This window comes from Prunus mume, linkage group LG4 (assembly GCF_029339155.1).
Source record: "Prunus mume cultivar Tortuosa linkage group LG4, ASM2933915v1, whole genome shotgun sequence".
NCBI classification, from domain to species: domain Eukaryota; kingdom Viridiplantae; phylum Streptophyta; class Magnoliopsida; order Rosales; family Rosaceae; genus Prunus; species Prunus mume.
Window position 1 is genome coordinate 956,672 of NC_142701.1, and position 13,015 is coordinate 969,686.

General features: G+C 37.4%; 1 protein-coding gene across 1 annotated transcript; it reads left to right on the forward strand.

The window, feature by feature from the left end:
- Positions 1-1,733: 1,733 nt before the first annotated feature.
- Positions 1,734-3,621, forward strand: LOC103328688 (putative pectinesterase 63). The gene is made up of 4 exons (XM_008231095.2): positions 1,734-2,427; positions 2,540-2,746; positions 2,930-3,171; positions 3,272-3,621. The coding sequence occupies exons 1-4, from the start codon at positions 1,924-1,926 to the stop codon at positions 3,444-3,446; spliced, it is 1,128 nt and encodes a 375-aa protein (XP_008229317.2). The 5' UTR covers positions 1,734-1,923; the 3' UTR covers positions 3,447-3,621.
- The last annotated feature ends 9,394 nt before the right edge of the window (positions 3,622-13,015 follow it).

The window sequence follows — 13,015 nt, forward strand, 5'->3', positions numbered from 1 at the left end:
AGATCCCTCGAGGCTGGTCTTCGTCGCCCTATCAGCAAACTCGTCAATGAAAATTCTACACTCACTAGGAGAATCTGTGAGCACAGGGTGTCGCCTGAAAAATTGCTCAAAAATAGTAAAGGCTCTATCAACACCGTACCCGGATCCCAAGTCCCCATCACGAAAGAACCCGAAGAGATGGGAACATAAATTACAACCAACAACCCTACCTGCCGAAAATCGTATGCCCAACACCGAGAATCCAAGAACGCACAAGATCCATATGGCCCAAGAAAACCTAGCCGTTTCTCTTGGCTCTCCTCGCGTATGAGAGAGCAACCTTAAACTCCATATAAACTGCAACTTAGTGTGTGTTTTTATATTACTCTTATATTGGTATTTTAATATAATTGAAACTACGATATAATGTGTATTTTTATGTTACTTTTATATTGGTACTTATAAGTTTATAACATAGAAATTGCAACAAAATGTGCATTTTAGTATTACTCTTGTATTGGTATTTTTTATGTTTATATAATTAAAACTGCAATGCAATATGTACTTTTATGTTACTTTTATATTGATATTTTTAGGTTTAGTGACCTTTATATCATTATATATTATTTTACAATTAAATTGACAAGTTAAATGCTACTCCTTTTATGTTTTTTTTACAAGAGAATAGTGAATTGATATGTTAGTAATGATACAAAATCAATTGCTAAGAAAACTAAGAAAAAAAATACAAATTTATAAATAAACCCAATCCTAGACATGTATTTATAAAAAAACTGAAGCACTATTTAAACATAAAAACACACCCAAAATCAATCACAAAGTCAACTTTTTTGGTGTGTTTATAAATGGGTTTTGAGTGTGTGTAATGATGAGTTTTGGGTGTGTTTATATATTTAAATAGTGCTTGTGTTTTTTTTGTAATTTCAACCCCCATTTTGGGTGTTTTAGTGAAACTCCCAAAAATAAAAAAACCATGAAATAGCAATACAAAAAAAGGTAGGAGAATAATAATAAACAATAATTATATAGTGTAGTTTCACTTTTTTTTTTCTTTTTTTTAAACTTTAAGAAGATAAATTTTAATTAGTGAAAAATTATTTTCTAATTTAATAAGAAAAAATAAAATATTTAAGTTGATGTTGAACAATATAGTATATAAAAAATAAAATAGCCTAGCTTGGTTGCTTATATGCCTCTTTCTCCAAAGCGGAGGACATATATGGTTCGAGTCCTCTAAATGGCATATCTCGTATTTTTTAAAATTATTGAAGGTGATTTAGCAATGTGCCACATGGCTGCCACCGAAGGGACGGCGGTGGTTTGCGGCGGCAGTAATGGTTGTTGAGGGCGTGGCCGGCAGTGGTCCAAGTGGTGGCCCAAACTTTGGGCACCCTTTTAAACAAAAAGGGTAAAACTGTCTTTTCATTATTAATTTAAACTGGCCCAAATTCATTGGGCCTCTTGATTGAGTTTTTCAAAAATAAAATTCAAAACCCAAAACCAAAATTAGTCCTTTATATTATGTGACTTCCACCTAATTTTTCTTAAAGTATCTATGAACTTAGCCTTTTAATTGTATTTATTTTAAATTATAAAAAAAAAAAGAAGAAGTCTTCACTATAACATATAGAAAAAAAAAAAAAAAAGTTACATTATATGCTTTATTTTACCACGATGTAGAAAAAACATCTAACCCTCTAGCTCATAAGCACCCAAACAAACATACATGCACGTTTTGGTAATTTTGTGGTTTAATTTATTTCCCATTTGGATTGGGGTTGTTTTTCCTTTTGTTCACTAGATTTCCTTATGCTTCCTCGTTGCATTAGGATTTCCAGTTCATAGAACCAATATATATACTAGGCCTAGCCTAATTAGAATTGTGTATCACTGAAACTCGAGGCAGCTTATCGCAATAACAAGATGGCTGGAAGAACGACATGCATGGTCATGCCTGGAGCTGGGTTTATAATTATAACAATTCTCCTCGCTGCTAATACCACCGCCGCCGACGATTCGACACCGATACCTGCTGATGGTTCCCAAGTCGGCAGCTGGTTCGATAACAACGTTAAGCCGTTGGCAGAATGCAAGGGCGAGCTTGACGCCGCTCTTGTGACGGCTGAGGATGGTCCAAAACTTATCAAGGTCATGAAAGATGGAAGTGGAAACTTCAAAACCCTTGCGGACGCCATTAATAGCATCCCTGAGAGGAACACCAAGCGTGTGGTTGTGTACATTGGAGGTGGAGTGTACAACGAGAAAATCAATATCCCACAAAATAAACCATTTGTGACGTTGTATGGATCGCCAAAAAATATGCCAACTTTGATGTTTGATGGTACGGCTGAGAAGTATGGGACTGTCTACAGTGGTACATTGATTGTGGAATCTGACTATTTTAGGGCTGCTAACATTATTGTTACGGTACGTAATTATGAATTAAATAATTTGCTTTAGTTAGAGAAATGTTATATTATTCTAATGATGGTAATGTATGTATTATGGTCTCATGGAGTGGTTTAATATAATTTTGCAGAATTCGGCGCCGGAGCCGGATGGGATAAGGTCTGGTGCGCAGGCTGTTGCATTGCAGATCTCCGGGGACAAGGCAGCCTTCTACAATTGCAAGTTTATTGGATTTCAGGACACTCTTTATGATTACAAGGGCTTGCATTTCTTCAAGGACTGCTACATTGAAGGCACTGTAGATTTCATCTTCGGAAAAGGAAAATCTCTCTACTTGGTATGTCTTGTAATAATAATGCCTCGTAGTATCATACAATACTTTCTCTGAGTTCAAACCATATGCTTGTTTATGTTAACTTTATGCATTGTAGTGTTTATTTTAAAAAATATGTTGTTCTAATTAAATTTTCATTTATTAGCTCAAGTTGTGACACTAAATGATATAATATATTTTGTGCAGAACACTGAGATACATGTCATAGAGCGGAATATTACGGTGATAACAGCACAACAAAGAGATGCTTTGGAGGATAATGGATTTTCATTTGTGCATTGCAAAATAACTGGCACTACATATGTGAGGGGTACATACTTGGGCAGGGCTTGGGGGAGCAGCCCCACTGTGGTGTTTGCCTACACCGACATGGCCAATGTCGTCCATCCTGAACGATGGAATGACTTTGGGCACCCTGAACGTTCCAAGTAAGTAAGCAATTTTCATTATTTTTCTAAAATGTTTTCTTATTCTAGGATCCATTTTTTATTATTATTTACATATATATATATGTGGTAATTTTTGCAGCAATATGTTTTATGGAGAGTTTCAGAATTCGGGTCCAGGTTCAAACATAAGCAGGCAAGCACGCTACACCAAAAAGCTAAGTGATGCAGAAGCCAAATCTTTCCTCAGCCTTGGCTATATTCAGGGTTCCAAATGGCTTCTTCCTCATCTAAATACAAGATCTAGACATATATAGTATAGTTTAAGAATAGGAAATATATACATACATTTATAGTTCCCTATTTCTTAGGTGAGATTGAGCAAAAAGCGCCGCCAATCCTATATGTACATACAATACATGCACACTGGCAATATGTACATCTCATATATGTATTCGCCTACGGAAAAAAAAAAATTAATGTAGTTAAGTAGTTTGCTGTGAAACTTTCCGTTTATGGTTTGAATTTATAGCCATGAAAATTTTATTTATAAGATAAACATGTCCACATTATTTTACAAGTTGTAACGTTATTTCTTCATCTAGAATGTGCACAAGAATTCCTAATTCATTTGTAAGGTTCCTAGTTAAAATCTACAAAACAACTTTCTTTGGGCCAGCCGCCAGAAATCGAAAGTCTCTTTCGGGCAAGAATTTTATAGTGAGGGCCTTATCTAAGGCCTTAAATGAGGAGCTAGTGAGGGCCTTATCTAAGAGCATCCAAGGGAGATATCAAATACCAAACATCAAATTTAAATTTGATGACTGATGTGACAATTTGACATTTACATAGTTTTACACTCTACCCGATATATCAAATAAATAATTATTGTAACAGTCAAATCATTTAAGATAAAGAAGAAAATAAAAATAAAATAAAAATAAAATAAATGACAGTAACAGCCAACTATCTTTTAAAATAATAAAATATTTATTTGACATCTTGCTTTTGGGATGTCAAAAATAATATCTCAATCTCCAACCTTTATTCCACATCAGTTTTGACACATCGGTTGGAGTGATGTGAGATGTTATTTCTAGTCGTTATATGTTTATGTGGCACTTTTGACATATCGGTTGGAGATGCTCTAAGACCTTAAATGAGGCCTTATCTTTTAACCGTTAAATCAAATTGATTAGTTGTTGGATCAAATTAATTAATTTGATCTAACGGTTATAAGATTGTGCCTCATCTAAAGGCTCTCGCTATAGAATGACTCATCCCTCGAGTAGCTTCCTAGAAAGACCATGTCCATGCAAGGATATTAAAAGCCTTCGACTTTTGGAGTCCATTACACGTCAATTTTGTCTCTCCTCTTTGTTGCCTTTTTTCTTTTTGGGTCTGATCTGAACACGTCAAATTTGTCCTCGGTTTTCTAGTTTCACATTACCAGTTTCCTTTTAATTTTTCTTCTTAGTCAAGTCGAACTCCCAATGGAGATACTTTTCCACAAACAATTAGACTTTGAGTTTAGCGACCTTTTAGTCAAGTTCTTTTTGTGATATTTACCCAAACAATTCCCAAATATAACCCTCTTCACAATCTATAAAACGGGGTAGTTTTGCCACACAAAAAGCAACAAAGAAAAGAAGAAGCAAAAAAAATATAAAATCATGAAGGCTGCAGGCTCATTGGGTGTGGTTGTATGCTTGTTCTTGGTGGTGGTTGGTGTTTTGGTTGAGGTGGTTCCAATGGCAGAAGGCGACACGACCCCTAGCCAACGCAAGCAAGAGAAGGACCTTCCTGTGAGTGCATGCAAAAGGGCAGGAGAAGAACCTGGGTTTCTCCCCTCTCCTCGGGTTATGTACTTGTGGAGAGTTTTTCTTCCCAGCTTTATGCTGGGTTTTGTCTATTCCTTGTTTTCGCAAGGTTTTGTATCCCTAGTTTTCTAGGGGTTGATTACCATCTTTTTGGGGCTAAATTGCTTTTAGATCTCTCTTTTTTGGAGATAGAGCTTTTAGATTTGGTTGGATCTACAATCATTGGTGCTTTTGGATCAAGTGCGGATTTGTAGATGGTGTGATATTCATTAATTAGAATGTCCTATTGGATGCTGAGTAGTAACGCCGTCCACTTCGTGGTGTTTCCTGTTCCAAGTTGTTTGAGTGATTGTTCTATTCCTTGGTCTTCCTGAGGTACAGGTTTGCTGCAGGTTTTGTGGGTCCTCTTCATTTGTAACTCCAAATAAGCAGGGCTTCAAGTTGTACATTTTTGTACTCACTCTCTTGCAATGTTTGTGCCTGTTTGTTCAAGTTTTCTAGATTTTCTGTTTTGCAAAAATCTCCTTTGGGGCTATGTTCTTCCTGTATGTATTTACCCTGTTTATCAATGAATTTTATTGTTTAAAAAAAAATGTATAATGTTAAGTTTTAGCTTCAATATTGACCTTGAAAACATTTTATAAAAAATCAAAATTGGCCTTATTGAACCTAGGAAGAAAACAAACGAACAAAAGTGAACCTATAAAATATCCGACCGTACTGTGCTGCCATATACTACTGGGACTGGTTTCAACCTTGACTCGAGGACTTGGACCGTAGGGTCAATTCCTTCACCGATTCGATATATATGAATAATATGATCCTCTAATATCCAAGCCCACTATCGTTATTTTATATAGCGTTTTAAGTTTTAGTCCAGGAAATAAAGTCCTTGAAAATTATTCCAATAAAATGAGAAAACTAATAAAGAAATTTATTTCAATTATCTAAGTGCAATCATAGGCTTCGCTTCATCAATAATTAGTTAAGGACTATATATTAAAAACATAACCTAAGGGATGACTAATATGAGAGCTTCTGAACGAATACTTTTCGTTGAATGGATAGACGGTTAAGATTAGACAACCGTGTCAATAATATCAGAATATACAGGAGAGACATCTTATAATTCACTTTTATTTTAGGAAAGTCATACATCCTCCACTCTCTAACTCATCATAGCTTGAAAGAAAGCTAATTAGATTATTCTTTATTTGATAATTGTTGAGACCCAAAAAATCTAAGGCTAGGTCCAAATATATTCTCGGCCTAATGCGATACTTAATGAGAAGAATCCCAATTTGAGCATGCGAAAGTTTGTCATACACGCTCACACGAGTCACGGTCCATGTGCCACGCCAAGAAAATATGTAATCCGTCACGCTAAGAGTTGTAACGAGCCTGTAAAATGTACCGGCTCTATGAACCCATGCTTATTATCCGGTCAAACGTCATTTTGACTCGACCATAGTCCTTTACAATGGATGACTAATATTAGAGCTTCTGAACGAATACTTTTCTCATTGGAGAAGAACATAAAATTCCTTGAATGGATAAAAGGTTAAGATTGGACAATCGTGTCAATAATATCGGAATATATAGGAGAGACATCTTATAATTCACTTTTATTTGAGGAAAGTCATACATCTTTGTCCCCTTCCCTCCACTCTCTAACTCATCATAGTTTGAAAGAAAGCTAATTAGATCATTCTTTATTTGATAATCAAGCTTAATAATATATTCTTGTAGCTAGCTAGAATATTTGTCTTCTTATGGTGGAGTGGTGATTCCTGAAAAAAAAAAAAAAAAAAAAAAGATTAACCAAGAGTAATCAGATCAGAAATCCAAAAATAAATGAGGGTATTTTTGTCCATTTTGGCTTCTTTTCAAAATATTTCTCTCTCCTTTGGCTTTTTCCAAAGTGTTCCTAATGTATGTGAAGAAAGAAAACTAGTAATGTGAAACTAGAAAACCAATGAGGAGTCATTCCATAGCGAGGGCCTTTAGATGAGGCACAATCTCATAACCGTTAGATCATATTAATTAATTTGATCTAACGGCTAACCAATCTGATCCAACGGTTAAAAAATAAAGCCTCATTTAAGGCTTTAGATAAGGCCCTCACTATAGAATTCTTGCCCGAAAGAGACTTGCCATTGACTTCTGGTGGCTAGCCCAAAGAAAGTTATTGTGTAGATAACTAGGAACCTTACAAATAAATTAAGAATTCTTGTGCACATTCTAGATGAAGAAATAACATCACAACTCGTAAAATAATGTGAACATGTTCATCTTATATATAAAATTTCCATGGCTATAAATTTAATAGAAAATTAGTTAAATACCCATTCCTAGACATAGTTTTATAAAGAAACCCTATACTATTCAATATATATAAACACACCCAAAATAACCCAAAAATTGAAGGCCATTTGATTTCTTAAATTCTATAGCTATGTTTGATTACTGTTTTACCCTTTTGTTTTGTTTCATTAATCAACTCAATCTTCATCAAACCAGCATCTCAAACTTTCTTCTTCTTCTTCAATAATGGCGAGGTTCATCGAGCTCTGCTTCTAGCTTTTCTCCTAGTCCAATTCTCCATTGTATCTTCATCGTCTCCATCACAGCCCTCACAGACTCCATCACAGCAACCCGTCGCCGATTCACCTTCGCCCAAAACTCGATCGTCGATTTCCCTTCCTCCATCTTCGTCGGATGCCCTAGTTAACTCACCACATCCTTCTTCACCTCTGATGCCACCGCAATCATCTCTGTCTCAATCTCCGTTCGCCGACGACACACCTCCAGTTCCTTTTCCAACACCATTGAATCTGATTGACGTCAACCACAACAACCTCGGACGAAGACTGAGCTAAGAACTCCTCTAGAGAAATGAGCACGGCAAAGAACTCAGAGATCGTACTTGGAATGATCGTTGGATAACATTCGTCGATCTCAGTATAGATACGCCACCAGGAGAGAGATTCTCTGAAGAACTACTCATAGTCTCTCATACGCAAAAGCTCTTAGAGGTTACTGTGAAAATTTTAATTTCTCGTATTTTGTTATTGTTGTTGTTGTTAATTTATGTATTTGCTTATTGCATGATTGAATTGAGGTTATGGTGATGGTGATATGGTGATTCAATTTGATTCTCCATTCTTTGGGGCGCCCGAGGTGCTAGAGGTGGTGATAGTTAGAATTTTGGGATGAGTTCTTGGTGTAAAATACTTAATTCGTCAACATGAGTCATTGATGTATTGTTTTTTCTATTTTATAATGATATAATAATTAGAATTAGTGATTTAGAATTCATTATGCTTGTTTTTCTCATTGTTGTTGACTTGTTTGGCTCTATCTGTGTATGCTATCTAATGTTTGTGAGCAAATTGCCATCTAAGTTCAGTTGTGTAACCTGATTCTGTAGGCTTATGGGGCAAATTTCAGTATCTCTTAATGCATCACATACCATTTCTTATCCTAGAAAAAAATTGTAATAGTTCTTTAAGGCAATGCTCATTTTGCAACTACCTGAATGCTTCAATGGGTCTGCAAGTCATCTGGAGTTTAGTGTTAGCATTGCTAGATGCATATTCCTTGGTGAAAAGAAGGTCCTCCACAAAATCTTGTATTGGTTAGCCTCTTTGTAGTTGGTGAAAAAGGCAGAGAGTGTATGCTTTTTTCCTTCAAGTTTTCCACTATGAGTTAGCTCACTCTCTTCCTTCAAGCTTTCCACTATGAGTTAGCTAACAACGATTTTGTATTGTTGGTGTGGCATCTTGTCACTACATCTTCATTTTCTTTTCTAATACAAATTGAACAAAAGAAAAGAAATTTGATAATTACTGTTCTTGGATTTAGATTCTCAATGATCTAGGTTCTTTATGATTTTAATGCGCAAAACATTGTTTAGTGTTGACTTGGTTTTGATGTTTGGTACTGTTTGGATTCTTTATCGTACCTATTATGCAAATGAAATGATATAGTTGTTAATTTCCAGTAAGTGGTATGTGTAACGACCCAGTCCTAAATAAATGTTTAATTATTAATTAAACATGACAAAAGACCATTTTGCCCCTAGAATATTATATTGGGAATTTCAACTGTACCGTTGCGTAGAGCACGGCGAGATGAGTTCATAGACACGTAGTGAGCTTGAATCGGAGTTGTAACGAGAGAGATACGATCAAAATACCCTCAATGGCATAATCGTAAATATTGTGAAAAGGGTTGATAAAAGTCAAAAAAGCCATCATCTCTCTCTCCTCTCTCGCGACGGTGTAATAACCGCCACGTTTTGGCCGGCCGTGCTCGTCTGGCCACCAAAGTTGATGGGGCCGGTACCAAAATGACCGGGCCGTCGTCCTCTTCCGACCCCAACCAGGCCCCGTCTCTAGCCGCCGTGATTTCGCAGAAAAGCGAAGAGAAACTCCCGGTTTCACTCTAAACCGCTGCTTCAATCACTCTCCTCCGGCCGCCATTTTTGGCGATCCAGGTATGGAAATCCATCTACTCCTCGAGCTCTAGCTGATGGTTGGGTAGGATTTCATTAATTTTGAGTTTAAATTGTCTGACTTTCGAGTTAGGGTTCGGCCGATTTTGGGATAGCGATTCCGGCCACTTTCGGTCAGTTTTTAGGGTATGCCCAAGAACAAAAGTGACTTCAAATAGGGTGCTACACAGAGGGTAGGAGTCTTGAGCCATGATTTTGGGTTTTTCGGGCGATGGGTTATCGCTTTGGACACTCAAGCGCTGCCGGCGCTTGTGGCGGCGTGTGGGCACTGTAAAAAGGGCATTGCGTCCCGATGTAATCTCCTGGTCCTCACGAGTGTGTAGGTGTGCTCGGATTTCAATTTGGATACTGTTTGAGTCTCGAAAGGATATCGCCTATTAAACATTATCCAGGTTCGATAGGTTTGGACCGTTGGATGGTCTTAAATTTATTATAGATTAATCTGGACATCCTTTGGATATTGTAGGATTTGACTGATTGTAAAACGGAGTCTCGGATACTCCGGAAATGCCAACCCTAGGGCTAGGGTTACAGTAATCGTGCGATCGTGAGCAATCCAACCATCCGATCTGGACCAAACTTGTGGGACGTGTGTCCTAAGCCATGTAGAACACATAGGAACTTTCGGATCGGAATTTGGAGGTCGTGGGCCCCGTGGGCCCGTTTAACCAAGTTTGGGTAGTTTGACCCTTGGTTGACCGCGAGTCTTCCGGGGTAGTCTTACCTTCATAGGAGAATTAAAATTACCATAGGGACAGGTCCTGAGCGTTAGTTGAGTTATGTTGTTATGGTGGGATTATGGAATTAGTTATTGTCTTAAACTAGGGGAAAATGGAAATGAATATTATTATTATTATTTATTGGGGGAAAGTTATATATATATATATATATATATTAAAGATATAAAGATGTTTGATTACACTGTGTAAGTACCATGATATAAGATGAGAGGTCACACATGGCATAGGATTTTTCGGCGTGATGACAGACCCCATAAGTGGCGTTGGTAGTTCCCGCGTATAGGGAGATTATTGTGATATGATTGTGAGGTCCCACGTGTCGTAGGATTTTCCGGCGTGCGGATAGGCCCCATACGTGGCGTTGGTAGTTTCGACGTACGGGGAGATATTGTGATATGATGATGAGGTCACACGTGTCGTAGGATTTTCCGACGTGTTGACAGACTGAATATGTGGCTTTGGTAGTTCCGGCATATGGGGAGATATTGTGATATGATGTTGAGGTCCACGTGTCGTAGGATTTTTTGGTTAGCGGACAGACCCCATACGTGGCGTTGGATGTTCCTGTGTATGGGGAGATATTGTGATATTATGATGAGGTCATACGTGTCATAGGATTTTCAGGCGTGTTGACAGACCTCATACGTGGCGTTGGTAGTTCCGGCATATGGGGAGATATTGTGATATGATGTTGAGGTCCGGTGTGTCGTAGGATTTTCCAGTGTGCGGACAGGCCCTATACGTGGCGTTGGTAGTTCCGGCGTATGGGGAGATATTGTGATATTGTGATGAGGTCACATGTGTCGTAGGATTTTCCAGTGTGTTGACAGACTCCATATGTGGCGTTGGTAGTTCCGGCATATGGGGAGATATTGTGATATGATGTTGAGGTCCCACGTGTCGTAGGATTTTCCGGCATGCGGACAGGCCCCATACGTGGCGTTGGTAGTTCCGGCGTATGGGGAGATGTGATATTGTGATGAGGTCACACGTGTCGTAGGATTTTTCGGTGTGTTGAAAGACCTCATATGTGGCGTTGGTAGTTCCGACGTATGGGGAGATTATTGTGATATGATTTTGAGGTCCCATGTGTCGTAGGATTTTTCAGCGTGCGGACATGCCCCATACGTGGCGTTGGTAGTTCCGGAGTATGGGGAGATTATGCAACATGAGATGAGAGGTCGCACGCGGCGTAGGATTTTCCGGCGTTTTGACAGGCCCCATACATGGTGTTGGATGTTTCGCCGTATGGGGAGATTTTGTGATGATTTTGAGAGATGTTTGAAAAAGATTGTGCTTGGTGAGTTATGATTTAAATTAAAAAATGGAATGGAATGAATTCTAGAATGTATGAATTTGTATTGCTGTATTGGTTTGTATGTTTTGGGACGAGGATTGTTGTTAAAAGAACTACGTGTGGCTTGATCCCTCGGTGAGGGTACGTAGGCAGCCTAGGGTGATGCCTAGGTGCAGCCGCGAGTTAAACTTTACTTGCGTATTATTGAGTATGATGCGGACCTTGCCATTGGTCCTGCTATTTGAGTGAGAACGAGATGTGTTTGGGTTAGGAGGTTAAAACCTCGTATGTTGGATGTTGAGAAAATTAAATGTAGTGGATTGCTGTGACATTCCTAAGTGTGATTGAATTTATTGTTTGCCTTGTTTAAGGTATTAATTGACTTAAGAGTGTGTTGGTGGTTTCGCTTCGGATTATTTGAAGGCCGAAGGCCGTCTACATGAATTGCATGAAATTATCTTGTGCATGCTGCCAGTTGGTGATATTAAATGTGTTTTATGCAGGTTGAAATTTTTGGGAAATGTTCGATTTACAAGGAAGACTACCAAATTTTCGCAGAAAGTCTAGTACCCTTATTCATTTTGGAACAAAAAGAAAGGTTATAGTGTCGAAGTAGGCCGACATTGGGGTGATGTCCGAATTCCACGAATCGTCTCGAGTTCCAAGGAATTTGGGGCGAGTTACATCAGTATGAATAGTTGTTACACTGTTCATACCCTGCAACTGAGTTGATTTTTATGACATAGTATTAACAGTGTACTTCTATGACATAGTATTAATAGATTTTTAGTAACAAAGCGTGCTTTATATTTTGCTCTATATATAGCTATGCACTTTAAGTTTATGATATGCATAATGTGGTTTTTACTAGGAAGATAGTTCTATGACATAGTATGAACGGTGTACATTTTTTTCTTGTACAGGTATTTCCTTTTGCCTTTGCGATTGTTTCTGATGAAAATGTGGACAATTGGAGGTGATTTCCACAAAGGATATCGATGTCTTGTTGGGCTTTTTTTGGGTTTTTTTAAATAGTTTTTTTTGTATGAAATGGTATTAACAATGTACTTAGGGCTTGTTGTGCTTGTTTTTGGTTTTTTTTTTTAGTTTTTTTTTTTTTTTGTGTTGGGCTTGTTTTAAGTTAATTAATGGCAGTCATGTAATTTATAGGAACTTCAGCACACATTTCTTATGTAGTAAATGATTTTTGGTATGTTTCTAAAGTGCATTCCATGTGGGTTTTTTTTAATAATAATTTTTGCACCTATTTTGGGTATAATACTAAAGCTCCTCAAATTTAAACCAAAAACGGAAAGTTTCACATCATACTACTTAACATCATTAGTTTTTTCGGTAGACAAATACGTATATAAGATGTACGTACTGCTTGTGGGCATGTATTATATATACGTATAGGATTGGCAGTGCTCTTTGCTCAATCTCACCTAAGAAATAGGGAAACTATAAATGTATGTATATATTTCCTATTCTTAAACTATACTATGTTTGGATC

Coding starts and splice junctions, on each gene's coding strand:
- LOC103328688 (XM_008231095.2), top strand. CDS start 1,924: ATGGCTGGAAGAACGACATGCATGGTCATGCCTGGAGCTGGGTTTATA. Junction 2,747..2,929: donor AAGGAAAATCTCTCTACTTG/GTATGTCTTGTA, acceptor TATTTTGTGCAG/AACACTGAGATACATGTCAT. Junction 3,172..3,271: donor GGGCACCCTGAACGTTCCAA/GTAAGTAAGCAA, acceptor TAATTTTTGCAG/CAATATGTTTTATGGAGAGT.